This window comes from Macaca mulatta, chromosome 20 (assembly GCF_049350105.2).
Source record: "Macaca mulatta isolate MMU2019108-1 chromosome 20, T2T-MMU8v2.0, whole genome shotgun sequence".
NCBI lineage: Eukaryota > Metazoa > Chordata > Mammalia > Primates > Cercopithecidae > Macaca > Macaca mulatta.
The window spans coordinates 80,205,079-80,228,437 of record NC_133425.1 but is presented as its reverse complement, the minus strand read 5'-3'; the positions used below and the strand labels follow the sequence as shown (position 1 = coordinate 80,228,437).

Below are 23,359 nucleotides of genomic sequence, written 5' to 3'. Positions count from 1 at the left end.
TGATTTGGGCCAACTAAATAGGAATTCTTCGTTTAATTTAATGGTGCAGCTCAGGAAGTTAAAAAAAGGTTCTTCACTGTTTTTATTTGCTTTATTTGCTTGGTTAGCTGAAATATGGATTACAAGGTGGCCCACTGCGAGTGAGCTGGAAATGCCTGATCTCCGTTGGTTTAATGTAGAGGAAGGGGTCCAAAGGCTTAGGGAGATTGGGATGGTAGAGTGGATTAGTCACTTTGGACCTACTCATCCCAGCCAGGAGAATCCCCAGAAGATACACCCTTGACTAATGCTTTGTGAAATAGATTTGTAAAGGCAGCACCTGCATCTTTGTAATTGCTTTTCTCTGTACATCAGATCTAACAGTAGGAACCGCAGTCACTCAACTACAAAATGTAAATGCAATGGGAATGATTGGATCCCAAGGTGGCAGGGGCCAAGTGGCAGCACTCAACCATCAAAAGCAAGGTGGGCATAGCTACCATCATGGACAGCAGAGGCAAAGCAGCAATCAGAATAGTCTGACTCATGTAGAGTCCTGGCATTGACTAATTAATTGTGCTGCTCCTAGAAGTGAAAATGATAGGAAGCCTACTGCATTCCCACTTAATTTACATAAGCAGAAAACTTCCAGATCGAGTGGACAAAAGAGTAATTTGAATTATAAAAACAGAGAATCACGGCCCCTCCATACATTTCCAGACTTGAGCCAGTTTACAGACCCAGAACCCCTTGAATGAAGGGGAGGCCAGGCCCCTTGAGGAAGGACCCCACTATGTTACCAACAATTTATGCTGTTAATCTTTCTCCCATCCTTCCCCAAGGAGACCTCTGGCCTTGTACCGGGGAAACTGCACTGGGGAAAGGGAAATGATCAGACATTTTGGGGACTGCTGGACACTGGCTCTGAGCTGGTATTGACTCCAGGGGACCCAAAACATCATTGTGGTCCTCCAGTTAAAGTAGGTGCTCATGGAGGTCAGGTAATGAATGGAATTTTAGCTCAGGTCTGGCTTACATGGGTCCAGTGGGTCCCTGGACTCATCCTGTGGTCATTTCCCCAGTGTCAGAATGCATAATTGGCTTAGACATACTTAGCAGCTGGCAGAACCCCCACTTTGGCTCCCTGACAGTTAGGGGAGGGCTATTATGGTGGGAAAGGCCAAACGGAAGCCATTAGAGTTGCCTCTACTTAGAAAAATAGTAAATCGAAAACAATATCACATCCCTGGAGGGACTGCAGAGATTAGTGCCACTATCAAGGACTTGAAACACACAGGGGTGGTGACTGCCACCACATCCTGGTTCAGTTCTCCCACATGGCCTGTGCAGAAGACAGATGCATCTTGGAGAATAACAGTGGATTATTGTAAGCTTAACCAAGTGGTGACTCCAGCTGCAGCTGCTGTACCAGATGTGGTTTCATTGCTTGAGTAAACTACCACATCTCCTGGTACCTGGTAGGCAGCCGTTGACTCGGTAAATGCCTTTTTCTCCATTCCTGCCCATAAGGCCCACCAGAAGCAATTTGCCTTCAGCTGAAGGGTCAACAATATATCTTTACTGTCCTACCTCAGGGGTATATAAACTCTCCAGCTTTGTGTCATAATCTGATTCAGGGAGAATGTGATTGCTTTCACTTCTGCAAGATATCACACTGGTCCATTGCATTGATGACATTTTGCTGATTGGATCCAGTGAGCAAGAAGTAGCAAACACGCTGGACTTATTGGTGAGACATTTGCATACCAGAGGATGGGAAATAAATTCGACTAAAATTCAGGAAACTTCTACCTCGGTAAAATTTACAGGGGTCTAGTGCTGTTAAGGTATTCCTTCTAAGGTGAAGGATAAGTTGTTGCATTTGGTCCCTCCTACAATCAAGAAAGAGGCACAATGCCTAGTGGGCCAATTAGGATTTTGGAGTCAACACATTCCTCATCTGGGTGTGTTACTCTGGCTCATTTATCAAGTGACCCAAAAGGCTGCCAGTTTTGAGTGGGTCCAGAACAGGAGAAGGCTCTGCAACAGGCTGCTGAGCAAGCTGCTCTGCCACTTGGGCCATATGACCCAGCAGCTCCAGTGGTGCTTGAGGTGTCAGTGGCAGACAGGGATGCTGTTTGGAGCCTCTGAGAGGCCCCCATAGGTGAATCACAGACGAGGCCTCTAGGATTTTGGAGCAAGGCCCTGCCATCTTGTGCAAATAACTACTTTCCTTTTGAGAGACAGCTCTTGGCCTGTTACTAGGCTTTGGTGGAAACTGAACGTTTGACTATGGATCATCAAGTCACCATGTGACCTGAACTGCCTATCACGAACTGGATGCTTTCTGACCCATCGAGCCATAACATGGGTCGTGCACAGCAGCATTCCATCATCAAATGGAAGTGGTATATGTGATTGGGCTCAAGCAAGTCCTGAAAGCACAAGTAAGTTACATAAGGAAGTGGCTCAACTGCCCCTGGTCTCCACTCCCGCCACCCTGCCTTCTCTCCGCCAGCCTGCACCCATGGCCTCATGGGGAGTTCCCTAACATCAGTTGACAGACGAAGAGAAGACTAGGGCCTGGTTCACAGATGGTTCTGCACGATATGCAAGCACCACCCAAGAGTGGACAGCTGCAGCCCTACAGCCCCTTTCCAGGACATGCTTGAGGGACAGCGGTGAGGGGAAATCTTCCCAGTGGGCAGGACTTTGAGCAGTGCACCTGGTTGTACACTTTGCATGGAAGGAGAAATGGTCAGATGTGCAATTTTATACTGATTCATGGGCTGTAGCCAATGGTTTGGCAGGATGGTTGGGGACTTGGAAGAAGCATGATTGGGAAATTGGTGACAAAGCCATTTGGGAAAGAGGGATGAAGATGGACTTCTCTGAGTGGTCAGAAACTGTGAAGATGTTCGCATCCCATGTGAATGCTTACCAAAAGGTGACCTCAGCAGAGCAGGATTTATGAATTAAGTGGAGAGGATGGCTCATTCTGTGGACACCACTCAGTCTCTTTCCTTAGTCACCTCTGTCATCGCCCAATGGGCCCATGAACAAAGTGGCCATGGAGGCAGGGGGTGGAGGTTATGCATAGGCTCAGCAACATGGACTTCCACCCACCAAGGCTGACCTGGCTACGGCCACTGCTGAGTGCCCAATTTGCCAGCAGCAAAGACCAACACTGAGCCTCCGATATGGCACCATTCCTTGGGGGTGATCAGTTAGCTACCTGGTGGCAGGTTGATTATATTGAACCTCTTCCATCATGGAAAGGGCAGAGGTTTGTCCTCACTGGAACAGATGCTTACTCTGGATACAGGTTTGCCTATTTTGCGTGGAATGCTTCTGCCAAGACTACCATCCATGGACTCACAGAATGCCTTATCCACCATCCTGGAATTCCACACAACATTGCCTCTGACCAAGGCACTCAATTTATGGCTGAAAAAGTGTGGCAGTGGGCTCATGCTCATGGAATTCACTGGTCTTACCATGTTCCCCATCATCCTAAAGCAGCTGGATTGATAGAACGGTGGAATGGCCTTTTGAAGTCACAATTACAATGCCAACTAGGTGACAATACTTGGCAGGGCTGGGGCGAAGTTCTCCAGAAGGCCATGTATGCCCTCAATCAGCATCCAATATATGGTATTGTTTCTCCCATAGCCAAGATTCATGAGTTCAGGAATGAAGGGGAGGAAGTGGAAGTGGCATCACTCGCCCTCACCCCTAGAGACCCACTAGCAAAATGTTTGCTTCCTGTTCCTGAGACATTACCTTCTCCTGGCTTAGAGGTCTTAGTTCCAGAGGGAGGAACGCTGCCACCAGGAGACACAACAATGATTCCATTACACTGGAAGTTAAGATTGCCACCTGGACACTTTGGGCTCCTACCCTTAAGTCAACAGGCTAAGAAGGGAGTTACAGTGTTGGCTGGAGTGATTGACGTGGACTATCAAGATGAAATCAGTCTACTGCTCCACCATGGAGGTAAGGAAGAGCATGTGTGGAATACAGGAGATCCCTTGGGGCATCTCTTAGTATTACCATGTCCTGTGATTAAGGTCAATGGGAAACTACAACAGCCCAATCCAGGCAGGACTACGAATGGCCCAGTCCCTTTAGGAATGAAGGTTTGGGTCACTCCACTAGGAAAAAAAAACAAGACCTGCTGAGGTGCTTGCTGAAGGCAAAGGGAATACAGAATGGGCAGCAGAAGAAGGTGGTCATCAATACCAGCTATGACCACGTGACCAGTTGCAGATACGAGGACTGTAATTGTTATGAGTATTTCCTCCTTTTGTTAAAAACATGTTTGTGCATGTATACACTTGTACTAAGAAAATATCTTCATGTTATTTCCTTTTTCCTTTATCATGGGACGTAAGATTTATTAACTTCATATCAGCATTTAAGTATTGTTAACTTTATGTCATAGCATTTGGGTTGGGGACTGGTGGTGAGTTTCCAGTTTTACGAAGGATAGTTGTATTATGTTAGGTGTAATTAGGATCTTATTACTGTCTCTATTTGAAGATTATAAATGATCTCAGGAGATGTGTGTGGGTTCAAGTTGACAAGGGGTGGGCTTGTGATGGTTAATACTGAGTGCCAACTTGATTGGATTGAAGGATGCAAAGTATTGATCCTGGGTGTATCTGTGGGGGTGCTGCCAAAGGAGGTGAACATTTGAGTCAGTGGGCTGGGAAAAGCAGACCCACCCTCGATCTGGGTGGGCACCATCTAATCAGCTGCCAGCGCAGCTAGGATATAAAGCTGGCAGAAAACGGTGAAAAGACTAGACTGATTTAGACGGAGGCTGGGAGCAGCTTCCATCTTTCTCTCGTGCCGGATGCTTCCTGCCCTCAAACATTGGGCTTGAGGTTGTTCCACTTCCAGACTCGCACTGGCTTTCTTGTTCCTCAGCTTGCAGATGGCCTATTGTGGGATCTTGTGATCATGTGAGTTTAACACTCCTTAATAAATCATATATATATATTTATATATATCCTATTAGTTCTGTCCCTCTAGAGAACCCTAATACATGGCCTCATATGGTCCTCCTGCCTCAGCCTCCCAAAGTGCTAGGGTTACAGGTGTGAGCCACCGTGCCCGGCCCCTGGCCTATTTCATATGAAACTGTGAACGCTAATGAGGGTGAGCAGTATGTCTGCATTTAATGCTGTGTCCAGCATCCGCAGAGCCTGGATGCCCATGGGAAGTCACATCTTGGGGCAGTGCGGCTCTCCACGGGCCTGGAAGCTGAGCCCAGACCCTGGAGATGAGGCTCAGCTCATCACGGAGGCGGGAGGAACGTGCTGAGAGTGTCTTCAATAGGGCCGGGAGGGGTGACTCTGACGTCTTTAATTCCCCCATTTTATGTAACGCTGTCGCATGACTCACACTGAGGAAAATTCATTGCAAAAGTGTTGGGAGTGAATTTCCTACCTCGGTAACACAAGTTGTTCCTGCAGCCGCCTCCATAGCTGGGCGGGCACTCAGAGCAGGGCCGGCCATTCTTGTAGGGGGCTTCTCCGATCCAGTTCCCCCTGAGGACAGACCAAAAACAACCGTCAGAGGGAACTACCATGTGAGGCCTTGGGACTGATCCTCTTCCAAGGCCCACCTGAGTCCCTGAACACCGTCACTGACAGGTCAGGGGGATAGGAGTGTGCTGTGGGAAGCGGGAAATGTGACTGTCCCAGGCCCTCCCATGCACACAGAGTCTAGAGAGCTCCAGAATCCCAGCGATCCTGCAGAAGGGAGGTGCAAGATGCTCTTCCACCCAGTACCTTTGCCCTGGCTGGCTGTCGGCCCCATGGCCCCCCTTCCACCTACACGGCTCCGAACACTGTCAGGGCCCCTGGATCCTAACACCTTAGCACTGAAAAGCTGTCAGGACTCCCTTTTAAGCCGTTTCTCAAATGTGTAAAGCCAGCCTGTTCTGGAGATGGCTTGTGTTTCCCAGTTTTTACCACATGCCATCCCCGGTCTATGCCTTCACTGTGCTCCTCACCCCATCTCCCCAACACCCTAGGAGGGAAGAGCTGGAATTCAATACTTTTGCAGAAGAGGAAACTGAGGCACAGTGAGGTTAAGTGACTTGCCCCAGGTCACAGAGCAAGCAAGTGGCGGGGCTGGGATTTGAACCCAGGCCGTCAGGCTCAGAGCCTTAGTTAGGCACACTCTTATTCTAAGGGCTGGGTCAAAGGTCCCTCTTGGGTCACAGTTGCCCTCTGCCTCCCTCTGGAGTTCCCAGGGGCAGGAAAACTGGAGGCTGCACCAAAGGCTTTCTCCAGGGGCCAGGTACCGGTGGTGAGCGGAATCCCAAGGCCCTTCCTGCAGCTCCTGGGCTGTGGAGAGCAGGCTTCCCTAACTGGGCCCCAGGCTGCCAGCGTGTGCCCTCGGCCAGCCTCCTCCAGCCCCAGCCTTGGTCTCCCTTTCTGTAAAATGGGGTCATAGCAGCAGGGCTGCTGCCCTGCTGTGAGACTGAGGGAGTGACCGTGGGGAAGCCCTCGGACTGGCGCCTGACTCATGGGGAATGCTGTGCTCTCAGAGTTGGGGAAATCCACAAGCTTGTGTGGGGAATGCTCTGATGCTTTCCAGGGAAGAAGGGGAGGGGCCCTGCCAGTGCTGGCCGAAGACAACTGGCAGGAAGCACGCTCTGGGTCTGACAGGCATCTGTCCTTACCAGAGTGGTCTAGAACCTCCCGCGGCCCCAGAAGCACCCTGGCCTCCCCGAGGGGACTGTGGGCAGGGGAGGGGCAGTGGGCCGTGCAGTGCAGGAAGGACAGGGCTGGGCACCGTCTGGGGTTATGACCCGCACACAGCCTCTCCCACCCCCTCACATTCTAGAGGCAGAATGACCGTGTCTGTGCCATGCCACAAGACATCCCCACTCAGATACCCTCTGCTCAGATCCCCGGGGGACTTTAGGATGACTCCCCCAAAAGGAACAGCACCAAGGGACCGAGAGGGCCCAGAGCCCATCTTGTCTCTGGGTGAAGCCCAGTAGGTTTCTCAGATGACTGTGGTCCTGTCATGGGTACGTCCCATTGCCCCTGCCATTTTCCCTTGTGTCTGGGGTTCTCTATTTCCTCAGACAAACCACACCACTGACCCTCCCAGCTCAACCCTAATACTCAGGGTTGGCATTGATGGAAGGCCGGCTGGGCATCAGGTCCTGCAGATGAACAATCTCCTTAATTTTTGAGACAGGGTCTTGCTCTGTCACCCAGGCTGGAGGGCAGTGGTATGACCACAGCTCACTGCAGCCTCAACCTCCTGGGCTCAAGCAATCCTCCCACCTCAGCCTCACAAGTAACTGGGAATACAGGCATGCACTACCACACCCAGCTAACTTTTTGTATTTTTTGTAGAGATGGGGTTTTACCAGTTGCCAAGACTGGTCTTGAACTCTTGGACTCAAGCGATTCTCCTGCCTTGGCCAAAGGAGGCTGGGATTACAGGCATGAGCCACCGCACTGGCCAGTCTCCTTAAGTTTTGCATAGCACCGTGAAGTACCTTCCCTCACGTGCAAGTCCCTCTATGTACACACCCACCTCATCCCCTGTCGGGCTGGGAATCCCCATCAAGGGATCTGACCTCCCACCACACCCAAACCCACCCTCCCAGCCACCCTTCCCACCCTGGTGCCTGGGACAGTGTCCTGCATAGCCCAGGGGCTCAAGCCCTCTCTCTAAGAAAGAGGCCATGGACAGCACGCAGTAATACGCAGCGGACAAAAGGAAAGAACCAGTGAAGACACAACACCATGGGGAGACCTCACCAATGTGATGTTGAGCAAAATACCATTTGGGGGCACCATTTGGGAGTGTGCTGTGTAGCCCCCCTCATGTGAGGTCCCAAACCAGACACCACAGACTGATGGGAAAGATGCTAGAATGGTGGTCACTTTGCGGGGCACGAGAGAGCCTCTGCGGCACGGGAGACACCGTCCATCTCCATCTGGATGGTAGCTACACGAGTAGAGGGCTATTGCCATTGACTTTCAGTATGTGTCTCCGCAAATCCCAGTGTTGAAGCCCTCACCCCCAGTGTGACTGTACGTGGAGACAGGGCCTTGACGAAACTAATTAAGGTTAAATAAGGTCAACAGGTGAAGTCCTGATCCAATAGGATTGGTGTCCTCATCTCTCACCACCATGTAAGAAGGCGGCCGTTGGTGAGCCAGGAAGAGAGCCCCCGCTGGAGCCTGATGCTGCCACACCTTGATCTGCCACACCTTGATCCAGGGGACTTCCAGCCTCCAGAACGGTGAGAGATAAAAGTCTGATGTGTAAGCTGCCCAGGCTGTGGCATCTGTTGTTGCAGCCCCAACAGACTAATGCATGTGAAACTGTGTCACGCTGTATACTGAAGATGAGTAATAACCATACATGGGTTATTCCTTTTTTTAAGGAAGCAGGGGGTGGCTACAGAAGGAAAAAATTTCATTTCTGATAGGACCTTCTAGTGTCTATTTTTATATTGAATCAAGTCAAATGATTCCTCATTCCCCAACTGCCACTGGGCCAGGAATTCCACCACCTTGGACCGGTCTGCTGCCCTTGCATGGGGCCTGCGTCCCTCCCAGGCAATGACACACCCGCTGCGCTTATCCATGTGGGCTGCTGAGCCACGCCACCGCAGGCATGCCAGATGGTTTTGGGAGAGCTTCTATTTTTCCTCCCAACCTCAGCGATTCCCCCTTCATCCCACCTTTTCATAACCATTCCTGACCCAAGACAAATACATGAGGTCATTGCCGTTTCATTCAGTCACTGAGCAAACATGCCCCGGGGCCCACGCTACACAGGGCACGGGGCGAGCACAGCAGTGGCCAGCGGCCAGTATGCAAACCTCAGGCCGTGAACTGGGGGAGCGGCTCTCCAAGAATCAGCACATATTTGTCCCATGAGCAAATGAGTCAAGGGCTGGACACCACACGGACAATCTGAGCATGCTATAGGCGGAGGAGGCACCATGATCGGGAGGCCGCATGAGGACCCTCTTCAGAGGGAAACAGAGAAGCTGGGCTTTGTATGAACATGTGTTTTCTAGGGTGCTGTCTACTGCACATTTTCAGAGAAAAATAATCATACTGCCAGGGCAGACCATGCTGGCTGCCCAGCCAGCAGCTATTCCCGCTTCTGACTTTGTTTAGTTGGTCTCAGAGGACGTCTTGCAAAGCCAGTTGGGGCAATCTTATTCCCCCTCATCTATGATTGGTCTAATTCTGGCCAAGAACATAAGGAGAGAGTGTGCCAGTGTGCGAAAGACCTAAGGAGAGAGCCCTTTGGCCCTTTGACCATCTTTCCTTCTGCTTGGGGAGATGTGATGTGGGTGCTCTGCAGCCATCTCGGGACCCTGAGGAGAGAATGGTATGGCAGGAAGACGGAAAGGACCCGGGTCCTTGTTGACATTGCTGAGCTTTTAAGCTAACCCAGATGCACCAAACTCTAGATTCCCTGTTATGTGAGATAATGAAGACTTCGCTGCTCAAGCCAGTTTTCACTGGGTGCTCCACGGCAAGCAAACACATCCCAACCCCTACCCCATATAATCGCATCAACTCGTCTTACTTTGGAGAATAATTGCAGACAAAGTAGACGGCGTTCTCCCAGACTTCTCCCCAGACGGTCATCCTCCGGCAGGTGTTCACAGCACAGCCGACCTTGTTGGTGGTGGCCCAAACTATCTGAAAAGATGACATCTGTGTGTCACAGCTCGAGGGACAAAGCACAAAAGGGTGATACACTCTGGCCTGGATGTATAAGGTGTTGGCACTAAAGGGTGAAGGGCTGGGGAAGCAGATATTAGTCCCCAACCCATTGAAGATACATGCATTTCATTAAAAAGCAAGCAAGTGGGCTGGGCGCAGCGGCTCATGCCTGTCATCTCAGCACTTTGGGAGGCTGAGGCGGGCAGATCACGAGGTCAGGAGTTCGAGACCAGACTGACCAACATGGTGAAACCCTGTCTGTACTAAAAATACAAAAATTAGCCAGGCGTGGTAGCGTGAGCTTGTAGTCCCAGCTACTCAGGAGGCTGAGGCAGGAGAATTGCTTGAACCTCGGGGGGCAGAGACTGCAGTGAGCCAAGATCATGCCACTGCACTCCAGCCTGGGTGACAGAGGGAGACTCCATTTCAAAAGAAAAAGCAAGCAAACAAACTCCCACACAATGAAAATGCCCCGCAATGTCAAATTGCCATAGATTTCTCGGTTGGGTGCAGTAGCTCACACCTCTAATCCCAACACACTGGGAAGCTGAGCGGGGAGGATTGCATGAGCCTGGGAATTTGAGACCAGCCTGGACAACATAACCAGACGCATCTCTAAAAAAAAAACAAAAACAAAAACAAAAATTAGCCAGGCCTGGTAGTGTACACCTGTAGTCCCGTACTCAGGAGGCTGAGGTGGGAGGATTGCTTGAGCCCAGGAGTTTGGGGGCTGCACTGAGCTAAGATCATGCCACTGCACTCCAGCCCAGGTAGCAGGGAGACACTGTCTCAAATTTTAAAAAAAGGAGTTTGTAGTGCTCACTCAGTTTCTGGCCTTGCTGGTAACAAACAGCGTATTCTACCAGCTGTACTTTGCATAGAACTGAATTTTTAAAAAGTAAGGCAATAACAGCACAGAGGTTTAACAGATTTGGCACCAATGCCCCAGGGGCAGGGGGTGAATGACTGGGATTGGGGTGCAGGGCTGAGGGGGTGGCGAGTCCCCGAGTTACCTGTGTGTAGTGCGTGCACATGGCCCCTGAGCACCTCTCCGGACACCAGGGATTGCACTCGCTCAGGTAGGGGTAGGTGTAGTCCTTCACCTCGTCATACCAGGACTGCACGTGGAACCCGGGAGAGCGATACCTACAGGGCAGAAGCGGCTCACTCAGTCCCGGCCCCTCACCCCACCCGCCAGCGGAAACGGCAGCAGCCAGGGGCAGGTGGGGGGGAGGGAGGCCGAGGAGGGGGATAGCCCCCAATTCCAGGAGCACCTGGCACAGGTGATTAAAACCATTATCATTGAGGAGCTTACCTGGGGCCTCTAGTAGGCTCTTCGGGTGGCTCACGTGCAGAAAAATCTTAACCTGGCTCTCAATGAGTCTTTTTTTATGTCAATTAGGTGTTTATTTTCAGGCATGTTGGAGAAACAATAGCCAGCCCATGAAGCCCGTGTTTCACCGACATTATTGTCTAAGACAAAACCTGATGAAGACGTGAGTGCAGTTAAGGCCGAACATGGTAGTTCACGCCTGTAATCCCAGCACTCTGGGAGGCTGGGGCGGGTGGATCACCTGAGGTCAGGAGTTGGAGACCAGCCTGGCCAACATGGTGAAACCTCGTCTCTACTAAAGATACGAAAATTAGCCGGGCGTGGTGGTGCCCACCTGTAATCCACAGCCACCAGCTGCGCCGGTCCCTGGACATCCTCCGTGGGGTCATTGCTTCATGCCCACCGCCCCCTTGCTTCAGACTCAGCTGCCAAGGTTGGCACCATTTTTTTTTAAGTAGGGAAAAAACCAAACTGGAGGCAAGTCCACAGTCACACTGTCACCAGCAAGTATAAACAAAGTGGTTTCGATGAAGAGAAAACGCTCACGGGGGAAATGACCATTTTTAAGGGCAATGTGGTCGGCGAGGAAGTTAGAGGTCTTGTAACAATTACTGTCTGGAAGCAGAACGCACGGCAGTGGTCAGCGGCATCTGCAGAGGGGCGTGCATGCAGTGAGGAGGCAGGAGCAGAGGGCTGCTGGCCACTCATCCGCTTCCCCACAGGCTCAAGGTCACGCAGACTCAAGGCTGGCACTGGCACTGGCACAGCTGTGGGGAAAGGAACCCACGGCTGCCCTGGGGCGCTGTGCAGAGTCAGGGGCTGTTTTGCAAAGCAAGTTAGCAAAATTCCTTAAGAAGTGGGGAAGTCTCTGTGCCCTTTGGCCGAGCAATCCTCCTCCTCAGGAGTAATCCTAAAGAAATCATTCAAGCGAGACAAAGCGAAAAACAAACAAACAAAATGAATCTGCAAGAGCCAACGGGTCAACTTTGGTCTGTCCAGAGAGGGACCACTGGGGCATTTGCAGGGTGACACTCATGACAACTGCGTCACTGAAAATTTCCCAATATTGTATGAAAAGGAAAAAAAAAAAGATTTCAAAGTGATCCAGGCTATAGTCGCAAGGCTGTAAAACTATGTTGGCGCCCAGCCAAGTGCTACAAAGGAGCCCAGAAAAATGAAAAGAGCCGCACCAGGCTAGGAATTACAGGATCTGTAATTACAGGAATTACAGATCTCCCTGCTCTAGACACTTGCCTTTCATGTTATTGTAAGATTTTTTTTTTTTCCAAGACGAAGTCTTGTACTATCTCCCAGGCACAATCCCGGCTCGCTGCAGCCTCTGCCTCCGGTATTCAAGCGATTCTCTTGCCTCAGCCTCCCGAGTTGCTGGGATTACAGGTGCCCGCCACCATGCCCAGCTAATTTTTTTGTATTTTTAGTAGAAATGGGGTTTCACTATGTTGGCCAGGATAGTCTTGAACTCCTGACCTTGTATTCCGCCCACCTCGGCCTCCCAAAGGGCTGGGATTACAGGCGTGAGCCACCATGCCCAGCCTGTAAGACAGTTTTTATAAAAAGCTAACTTCACCAAAGAAAAAACCATGGTGTGGATTTGCCTCTGAAGTCACAGCTGTTGATCCACCATGACACCTGCCCAGGTTCGTCCTGATAACCCACGGATGCAGAGGAAGGTGTGGCTGCCCGGGGCCTGATGAAACCCAGCCTAGGAAATCCCTCTGTGGGAAGTGAAAGCAAACCCTCACCTACATTTTAAGAGGCTGTCTAAAGCCCAGTCCAACTTTTTAATAATTAGGGCAAAATGGAAGTCAATCTAGGTCCTGGATGGGTCTGAGGACGTGCACTCTGGCCTTGGGCATGGCACGGTCACAGGTTGGTCGTTAAGTCTTATGTGGTCATTAGTTGTTATCCTGGGTGTGGTCAAAAGACATTTTCCCACTTTCTCCAAAGAAACCAGCCCTCAGCCCCCAGGAGGGGACTTCTGGCCTCTTTGGGAGCACGGATACATGGTCCAGGTTACTCTGGGGAAGGCCAGTCAGCTGCATTTAACACACAACCGTCAATGCCTCCTACTAGAGAGGTGACAAACCACGGCCAGACAGGGAAGGAGAGGGGACAGACCACGGCCAGACAGGGAAGCCCCGGGGGTCTGGAGAAGTTAGTGAGCTTCCCGACGGCCAGATGACGCGGGGAAGGCAATGGGCATGTTCCCAGCAGGGTGGAACCTGGCTCAGCCTTAAACAGTGAGCAGAACCAGATAGAAATGACCCACCGCGAACAGAGCCGTTCACCCCACAGGAACGGGGACTCAGGAACCCTGCACAGGAGATGGAATGGAAACCCCATCTACAGGCTGGGCGGGGTGGCTCATGCCTGTAATCGCCGCACTTGAGGAGGCTGAGGTGGGTGGATCACTTGAGACCAGGAGTTCGAGACCACCCTGGCCAACCTGGTGAAACCCTATCTCTACCAAAAAATACAAAAATTAGCCAGGCATGGTGGCACATGCCTATAGTCCCAGCTACTTGGGAGGCTGAGGCTTGAGAATCACTTAAACCCACGAGGCGGAGGTTGCAGTGAGCCGAGATTGCGCCACTGCACTCCATCCTGAATGACAGAATAAGACCCTATCTCAAAAAAAAAAAAAAAAAAAAGAGAAGAAAAAAAAAGAAAAAGAGAAAGAAAGAAAGCCCAAACTACAAACTTTAATCAATCATCAGTGTCTGGGGTCAGCCAACCAAGCTTGAATACATTTTGTCAGTTACTCAGGAGTGTTCCCGGGTGCCGAGCCTCAGTTACCCAGAATATGGATGGAACTGGTGGTCTCTCTCACTCTCTTTGCAGGCTAAACTTGATAATGGGCAAGTGCTGAGCCCGGCACACAGCAATGGGGGCCTGCAGCAGCCGGAGAGAAGCTTGTGGCTCTTACCTGCCCCAGTGGGCAGCCAGGTTCTGCCCGATGGACACCAGCAGACTGGTGGGCCCATGCTCCCAGATGCACTGACTGGCCCATGCCGCCGCAGACTTCTCCAGCTCGTCATCCCAGGTCTGCAGCAGGAGGAGAAACAGGCACCAGGAGGTGAGGGTGAGGGAGGGGCGTAAGAACCATAAATGCAGCAATGCCCCAGCCTGGGCTCCCGCAGAGCCTACAGCCAATGCTCTGCTGCTGCGTGGAAGAAAAGGGAAGGTCAGCAGCCATCTCTAGGGATGGTCTTGGCCTGGAACCTGTCCCGATGACCCCGGTTTCCTCTCCTTACGCATGTTCCAAGCACACCAGGCCTCAGGCTTTACCCCAATCTTTTCATTGCATTCTAACAAGGGGCCTCTGAAGTAGACCCTTCTTATCTCCATTTCACAGGCAAGCAAATCAAGGCCTGAAGAAGCAATGCCATTTTCCCTGGGTCCCACAGTCAGCCAGTTGCAGAACCAGGATTTGAACCCGGGTCTTCAGGACGTTGGAGCCTGAGCTGTCTCCATGTATGCAGTTATGTGTGGGCCACAGCAGGTAATAATCAGATGCTATTCCTAGGCCAGGGGCTAGAAATAAGTTATTCGTGTGGCATTGGATCGGTGTTCTGAATGCTGGTCCTGGAATGGCGGTGTGAGCCTAGGCATGCAGTTATCCTGTCTGAGCCTCACTGTCCTCATCGGTAACATGGGCATGTCCACAGCCCTCACTGTTGGCAGTAATGGGGAGGGTAAGCCCACGAGGTGCCCAGCCCAGGGCCTGGCTGCAGTCAGAGAGGCTTTATCCACATCAGCCACACTCAGGCCTGCAAGGAAAAGCAGCCGAGGGCCCCTGCAGGGGATTTTAGATTCTCACTGGCTACCCGCAGGGCAACACGGCAAGAAGGGCCCTGAGACGAATGGGTGCCGCATTTCAGTCGGAAGATAGAAAGTGCCGGAGATGGGCCCGGCTCAGTGGCTCACACCTGTAATCCCAGCACTTTGGGAGGCAGAGGCGGGCGGATCACTTGAGGTCAGGAGTTGGAGACCAGCCTGGCCAACATGGTGAAACCCCGTCTCTACTAAAAATACAAAAATTAACCGGGCGTGGACAAAGTGAGACTGTCTCAAAAAAAGAAAGAAAGAAAAGAAAAGAAAGTGCCAGAGGTGGATGGTGGGGATGGTTGCACCACAGTGTGAATGTACCTAGTGCCACAGAACTGCACATTTAAAAATGGTTAAAATGGTCACTTTTATAGTCTGTATATTTTACCACAATGAAAAGAAATTGACAAGAGACGCCTTCAGCTTGCCCAGCCCTGCTCACCTCCCAGCGCGGCCCGGCCTGAATCAGCGGGGCCTGAGCAGCGGTCTGGGCAGACTCTGAAGACAGGCTCTGCAGCTTCGCCTGCCACAGCTGGCCCCAGGAACACACACGACTCCTGGGGAGAGAACCCCATGAGCAGAGCAAGCGTGTCCTTTCTCCTCTGTGGAGGAACAGACGCCAGGCAGCCCCTGCTCACAGCTGGCAGTTGACACTGCCCTTCCTCCCTGGCGTCCTCCCGACAGGTGCTCCAGCTCTAAGCAGGCAGAGGCTGGCCTCCCTGCCCTCTGCACACCCAGCCCCGGGCACACAGCAGATGCTCATGGAAGACAGTCCTGTCTTAGTCCTGGGACCCCCCAGCAGGGAGTACCTGCCCAACACAACCGCATGCCTCGCTTCCCTCTCTCCCCGTGTCCCACCAAGACTCCTCGGTGGCCAAGGGGCAACAAACCTTAAGTCTTGGAGAGGTTAAGTAACCTGCCTGAGGTCACACAGCCAGGAAGCCTCTCGCAACCCCCTCTCGTCTGGCTACTAAGGGGGCTCTTCCTGCCTTGCATACTGTAACCAAGTGCCAGACCCATCCCACTAAAATAAGAAGTTACTAAAATATGCTAATGCAATATGCTGACTGTGCAATATACTAAATGATAACAGCATAATTCACATTTACTTAGAACTGATCATGCCTTATCTCATCGCCTCCTCCAAACAACCCTACGAGAAAGTGTATCTTGTTCCCATCGTGTCGATGAGGAAACATAAACAGAAAGGCTAAGCAATCTGCCCGAAGTCACAAAGCTGGCCAGTAACAGAGCTGGCTGGAGGCAGGCAGGCTGGCTCCAGAGCCTGTCCACTCATAAAACCTCAGAACGGGCTGCTCGACTCTTTGAGATTTCAGAATCCACCTTTCAGTGCTAAGCCTATTTCAAAGGACTGTGGCTTGAAGCCACAGCAGGCAGGGTTGAACAGGAAGCCACGTTTCCAAGACGAATTCTCAAATCTGCGTTGCTTGTTTGGGTGTGAACCAGAGCCGAGGGGCAACGCAGTGCAGTGCTGAGGGCGCCGGGCTGAGTGGCAGGGGCCCTGCCTTCCCTCCCTTCCAGCCTCCCTGCTCTGAGGTGGCCTCAGTAGCATCCACAAAGGCTCAGCCTCCCCAGCAGGCCGGCCTTTTAGACCAAAGGACCCCGATCTCAGCTCCAATCCTGAAACAGCACCAAGTAAACAAATAGGAAAACATGAAAGGCCTGCTATGGGCTGCCCGGGCGGCCTGACTTTCCCTGTTGCAAAGAAGCTCCTTTCACCGGCGCTAAGCCTTGCGTGAAACCGGGAGGACCACACGGTGCAGGCAGAAGAACATCCACAAGGACCCGGCCTGCTGCAGACCGGGATGTGGGAAGCATCTGGGATCCCGGAGCTCAGTCAAGCTCCAGTCCCACATGCCCCAACCTCTCCAGAGAGACGTGGGGCCTCCTTGGTCCCATGAGGACCAAGGCCAAGCCACCAGGGATGCGCGGATGGGACATTCGGTGGGTCTCAACGTTCCTGGGGCCCCTTTCCTTTCATTTCTCATAAAGCAACTCTCCCAACAGCATGTTCCAACAAGCCCCCTCTGATCTTAGAAATTGAGGGTGAAAAAGAAAAACTTAGGCCGGGCGCGGTGGCTCATGCCTGTAATCCCAGCACTCTGGGAGGCTGAGGTGGGTGGATCACCTGAGGTCAGGAATTCGAGACCAGCCTGGCTAACGTGGTGAAACCCCACCTCTACTAAAAATACAGAAATTAGCCGGGTGTGGTGGTGTGCACCTATAGTCCAGTTACTCAGGAGGCTGAGGCAGGAGAGTCACTTGAACCGGAAAGTGGAGGTTGCAGTGAGCTGAGATCACGCCACTGCACTCCAGCCTGGGCGACAGAGCTAGACTCTATCTCAAAAAAATCAAAAAGAAAAAAGAAAGATGAAAGAGAGAGAGAGAGAGAAAGAAAAAAGAGAGAGAAAGAAAAAAGAGAGAGAAAGAAAGAGAGAGAGAAAGAAAGAAAGAAAGAAAGAAAGAAAGAAAGAAAGAAAGAAAGAAAGAAAGAAAGAAAGAAATCAAAAAAGGGAAACTTAGAAGAGGAGGGGAGCGTGTTCAGGCTAAAGCAGGCACCAGGGAAAGCCAGTGACTCTGAGGGAAGCCTTGCAGGGCTTCCTGCCTCTGCTCTGCCCCTTCAGAAACAGCCCCCGGGCAGGGTTGCTGCTTCCAGGAGCCTTTCTCACCGTGCAGTGCGTCCAGAGAAAGACAGAAAGCCCAGCCAGAAAGCCAGTGTAGCCCTGACCCATGGGCAACGCCTCCTAGGTCTCAGAACGGCTCTTTGTTCTTCACTTCCCGCCTCCCGCCCAAATCCCGCCCCTTCCCTCCTCACCTGCCCGTCACCTGCTGACTGAGCCACCTCCCAGCAGCCTCCCTGCTTCCTGCTGGGCCCTCCAATCCCCAACATGCACAGCAGCAAAAGTGTTTCACGGCCAGGCATGGTGGCTCACACCTGTAATCCCAGCACTTTGGGAGGCCGAGGTGGGTGGATCAGCTGAGGTCAGGAATTTGAGACCAGCCTGGCCAACATGGCAAACCTCGTCTCTACTGAAAATACAAAAATTAGCCGGTTGTGGGGGTAGGCACTTATAATCCCAGCTACTTGGGAGGCCAAGACAGGAGAATTGCTTGAACCCAGGGGTCGGGGTTGCAGTGAGCCGAGATCACGCCACTTCACTCCAGCCTAGGTGAAAGAGTGAAACTACGTCTCAAAAAAAAAAAAAAAAAAAAAGTACTTCACAGTCATAAAAGTATCCTCGCCTGCAAATAAACCCTTTTTCTTTTTTTTTCTTTTCACCCCCATTTCAGCAATAACAAAACCCTATTCCTTATAGAAAAAAGGCAGGCTCCTCAGCTAGCCTCAAAGCCCTGTGTGCTTTGCCCCTGCCTGCCTCTCTGACCTCTTGCAATGACCTCACTCCCTCAGAAATGAGCCGTGGTCCCACTGGCTTTTTGAGAGCTCCTCTGAGACCCGAAGCTTTTCTCCCATTAAGGAAAGAAATTCATGAGGTGGTGGCGGTTTCACACCTTCTGTTCCTTCTGCCCAGAACACCCTTCCCTGCACGCTTGCTCACTCAACCATGCTCACTCTTCAGGTCTTAACTGAGATGGCTCCTCCGCAGAGTGGGCACCCCAACACCTCCATCTCAGTCAGGTTTCTCCCACCCGTAATGTTCTTTCTTGCAGCTCCCGTATTTCTTCTTCTAACTCTGCATAACTCATAATTATGCCTCCTCCCGGAATCCAGGACAGTGCCAGGCACATCGAAGGTGCTCCACAAATCCTTCCTGGCTACATGAGTCCAGAGATGCGGTGTGGACGGGGACCTTATCTGCTTTGTCCACCTCTTTATAACAAGAATCTCACAGGGTACTGGACTCACGTGAGACACTCAAAAATACATAGAATTCACCAGTTGATTAAATCCCGGCTGTGTGGAAGGCAGAGAAGCAGAGCCGGGAGGCCAGCCTGCCTCCTACCCACACATTCAATAAATATGTACAGGCCGGGCATGGTGGCTCATGCCTGTAATCCTAGCACTTTGGGAAGCTGAGGAGGGTGGATCACTTGAGATCAGGAGTTTGTGACCAGCCCGGCCAACATGGTGAAACCCTATCTCTAATAAAAATAAAAAAAATTAGCCTGGCATGGTGGTGCACGCCTGTAATCCCAGCTACTCAGGAGGCTGAGTCAGGAGAATCACTTGAACCCAGGAGCCAGAGGTTGCAGTAAGCTGAGATGGCACCATTGCACTCCAGTCTGGGCAACAGGGCAAGACTCTGTCTCAAAAACAAACAAACAGGCCGGGCACGGTGGCTCACGCCTGTAATCCCAGCATTTTGGGGGAGAGAGTTTGTCTCAAAACAAACAAAGAGAACAGAGCCGGGGTCCTCCTCTGCCAGAGGAGACCCTGAGCCAGCCACCACATGCACTGGCTGGGGCACAGAGCAGGCTGGTGGCCTGGGCCCCACCCCCAGTGCCAGCCCCTGTGGCCAGAGCCGGTGCTCACCATGTACTCCATGTTGGAGGCCTGAGGCTGCACCTGGCCCCGAAGCTTGTTGTGCAGCATGAGGATCTCCTCCTTGTCCTCCCTGGGGATGGCTCTGCGGACCCGGGAGTGAGACTCGTTGTGCTGGTATTTGCTGAGCAGCTCCTCTAACAGAGTGACGTTGGGCAGGAGGTAGCCTTGGGATCCGCAGACCAGGAACAGCAGCCCCAAGGGGATGACACCGCCCAGGACACAGCTCATGGCTCCACTCCTGCAGCAACTATGGGACTCACAGGACAGCCTGGGCTCCTGGGACAGAGCTGGGCGCTCGAGCTCTGAAAGGAAGCAGAGGGCGGTGGGAGAAGCCGCATTAGTAGGAGCCGGTCACAGCGCTGGCTCGAGCAGCGAACTCAGCACACACGACTCTCTCCATTTTACAGATGTGGAAACTGAGGCCCACAGAAGCTAAACAAGCAAGGTGCCACAGACAGGAAGTGGTGGAGCTGGGATTTACGCCAAGGGTTCCCAGCGAGGCGAGCTGTCGGGATTCCAAAGAGGATAACCTAGAACAGTTCCTCCTGGACTCAAGTTTTCCTGGAGCGAGTCCCTGCATTTTCTTTTTTTTCTTTTTTTTTTTTTTGAGACGGGGTCTCGCTCTGTCGCCCCGGCTGGAGTGCAGTGGCCGGATCTCAGCTCACTGCAAGCTCCGCCTCCCGGGTTTTACGCCATTCTCCTGCCTCAGCCTCCTGAGTAGCTGGGACTACAGGCGCCCGCCACCTCGCCCGGCTAGTTTTTTTGTATTTTTTTTAGTAGAGACGGGGTTTCACCGTGTTAGCCAGGATGGTCTCGATCTCCTGACCTCGTGATCTGCCCGTCTTGGCCTCCCAAAGTGCTGGGATTACAGGCTTGAGCCACCGCGCCCGGCCTGAGTCCCTGCATTTTCTTTTTTTTTTTTTTTTGAGACGGAGTCTCGCTCTGTCGCCCAGGCTGGAGTGCAGTGGCCAGATCTCAGCTCACTGCAAGCTCCGCCTCCCAGGTTCCCGCCATTCTCCTGCCTCAGCCTCTCGAGTAGCTGGGACTACAGGCGCCCGCCACCTCGCCCGGCTAGTTTTTTGTATTTTTTAGTAGAGACAGGGTTTCACCGTGTTAACCAGGATGGTCTCGATCTCCTGACCTTGTGATCCGCCCGTCTCGGCCTCCCAAAGTGCTGGGATTACAGGCTTGAGCCACCGCGCCCGGCCAAGTCCCTGCATTTTCTAACTAGGAGTCAGCATCTCTTATTTATTCAGGATTCAGGTGAATCTCTGGCACAAATTAGCTTCTATCTCCTGCCCCAAGGGGATTGCTAAAGTCATGCTCCGTGAACCAACATTGAGAGCAAACTTCTAGTCCCTGCGAAGTCAAACTCAGTTTACCAAAAGTGGTTGACATATGGCTTCTCTCATCACGGCCCTCGCCCCGGGCCCCACCCGCACATCTGTCGCACACTAAGACACAGCTGCCCAGAACGAAGTCCAACCAAGGCCTCCGCCTTTTGTTCCCTCAGAAAACCCTTCATAAGCACCTACGCAGGCCCGTCGTTTATGTTATTCCCAGTCACCATGACAACCCAGGAGGTCAGGCCGTTCTCATCCCCATTTTACAGATAAGAAAGCTGTGGCTTAGTGTGGCAACAAGACAAGCCCAAGGCCAGCCTCCTGGTAAGCAGAGACGCTGAGATCTGAAATGATGATTACAAAGACCCAGAATTTTCCAGCAAGCTACCTTGGCACCTCTGTCTCTGGGGGCCAACTACCTCCCCTCCATTATAGGGTCACGAACCGCAAACCTCCACCTCCTGGCTTCATCTGAAGAATGTATGTTATTGGCCCAAGAAGACAAGGAAGGGCTTGAACAAGTGCGTCCACGCACAACCCTCCTCTCTGCTTTCCTCCCAGGGGAGAGTCTGGGCCACCCAGTCACCTCCATCGAGTGCCTTATTTTGTGCTGGACTCTGAGATGGAGACTGGGGATGTGAAGATGAAGAGGACTCTGTCCCTGGCCTCAAGGAGCTCACAGTTAGGTCGGGGACATGGAGGAGGAAACCCACAGTCCCCACATGGCAGGACAAGGCTGACTCTAAAGACAGTGCCAGGCCCTCAGGGGCCAGAGGAAGCAGCTCTGTCTGGAGGGTTGGGTGGTGGCCGTGCCTCAAGCTGACCTATGGGAACTCCGTGGGGCTCAGTTCTTCACAAGAGTCCTCCCTGGTCGTCACCCCCATAGCACCAACCAGGTGTTTACCGGTCAAGTTGGCTGGGACAGTGGCAGTGCAAGGTGGGCATCCTCGGGTGGGGCAGAGGGGAGATGTAGATCAAGGCACAGAGGGGATGGACGGAGGCCAAGATGGGCATCCCAGGAAGCAGAAACGTTGGCACCAGGCGACAGAGGCTGAGCCAAAGAGCTATGGGAATGCTGAGGTTCCCATTCCTGACCCCTGGAAACTCTCCAGGGTCCTGACTGAGCCTGCGCCTCAGACAAAAATAACGCCATGCGGAGAGGAGGGGCTTGGCTTGCTTTGCAGCGGGCCAGACGGGCTGCCCTCCTCCGAAGCCCAGCCTGGGGCCGTGCAGGGAGGACCTCTGCGCACTCACTCGTCCTGCTGGGAAGCAGACCAAGAATGCAGAACTTCTCAGGATCCCTGATCTCTCTCTCTCTCAGGTTAGTCACACCACCATATATGAGCATTTCCAGCTGTAGGCGGCCAGCCTCAAAGAAGAGACGCCAGAAAACTCTGACGCTGGCTGAGGTTGAGAGTGCGGTAATCGGCGTCACAAACGTCCCCCTGGTGTCACGACGATGCTCCGCTTGTTTTGCTCCACACTTGAGCCACGGGAGGAGCAGGGACCCCAAAGGCATGAAGCATAAACTGCTGATGCAACTCTGCTGTGAACCCATGAGATGAAGACCCTGCTCTGGTCTAAATCACCGGCGGGCACCACTCAGATGGTTATCAGTAGGGGGACTGGTAAACACAGCATGCCTAGGGTTGGGGCAGGAGCACGTGGTGGAATATTACACAGTGGGCAAAAGGGAGGGCTGGGGCTGTGTGAGCATCGGCACAAAGAAATCTTGGTGTGGTGGTGACTTTAAAAAGCAAGTTGTAGAACATTATGCTAGTGCTACTATTTGCGCAAATTAAAAACATAAAACTAATTTGTATCATATATGGACATATACATACATATACACATAAACATGTATGTGTACGTGTGTGTGTATGTATATGGTGTGTATGTGTGTGTCGTAAAACCGGGACTGAATTCAGAGCAAGCTCATGGTGGGGATTGACTCTGAAGTAGAGGATGAGTAGGGAGGAGAAAATGAGAGGTTTCATCTTTACCTTTTTTTTTTTTTTTTTTGAGATGGAGTCTCGCTCTGTCGCCCAGCCCGGAGTGCAATGGCCGGATCTCAGCTCACTGCAAGCTCCACCTCCCGGGTTTATGCCATTCTCCTGCCTCAGCCTCCCGAGTAGCTGGGACTACAGGCGCCCGCCACCTCGCCCGGCTAGTTTTTTGTATTTTTAGTAGAAACGGGGTTTCACCGTGTTAGCCAGGATGGTCTTGATCTCCTGACCTCGTGATCCGCCCGTCTCGGCCTCCCAAAGTGCTGGGATTACAGGCTTGAGCCACCGTGCCCGGCCTCATCTTTACCTTTAATATCTTATTTCAATTTTTTTTTTTTGAGACAGGGTCTCACTCTGTCACCCAGGCTAGAGTACAGTGGTACAATCATGGCTAACTGCAGCCTGGACTTCCTGGGCTCAAGTGATCCTCCCACCTCAGCCTCCTGAGTAGCTGGGACTACAGGTATACGCCACCACGCCAGGCTAATTTTTTGTTTATTTTTTGTAGAGATGGAGGTTTCACCATGTTGCCCAGGCTGGTCTTGAACTTCTAGGCTTAAGCAATCACCTGTCTCAGCCTCCCAAAGTCCTGA

At 52.1% G+C, this 23,359-nt stretch overlaps 1 protein-coding gene across 2 annotated transcripts in view; it reads right to left on the bottom strand.

Moving 5' to 3' along the window:
- CRISPLD2 (cysteine rich secretory protein LCCL domain containing 2) overlaps window positions 1–23,359 on the bottom strand; it is an 89,025-nt gene that overhangs the window by 49,042 nt on the left and 16,624 nt on the right. For both annotated transcript variants that reach the window (XM_001112988.5, XM_015126725.3), the window contains exons 2-6: window positions 19,406–19,719; window positions 13,991–14,109; window positions 10,724–10,856; window positions 9,571–9,686; window positions 5,434–5,534 (exon numbers count right to left, since the gene is read on the bottom strand). In XM_001112988.5, the coding sequence (XP_001112988.3) occupies window positions 5,434–5,534; window positions 9,571–9,686; window positions 10,724–10,856; window positions 13,991–14,109; window positions 19,406–19,645 (709 nt within the window). In that variant the 5' untranslated portion in view covers window positions 19,646–19,719. The remainder of the gene's footprint in view (window positions 1–5,433; window positions 5,535–9,570; window positions 9,687–10,723; window positions 10,857–13,990; window positions 14,110–19,405; window positions 19,720–23,359) is intronic.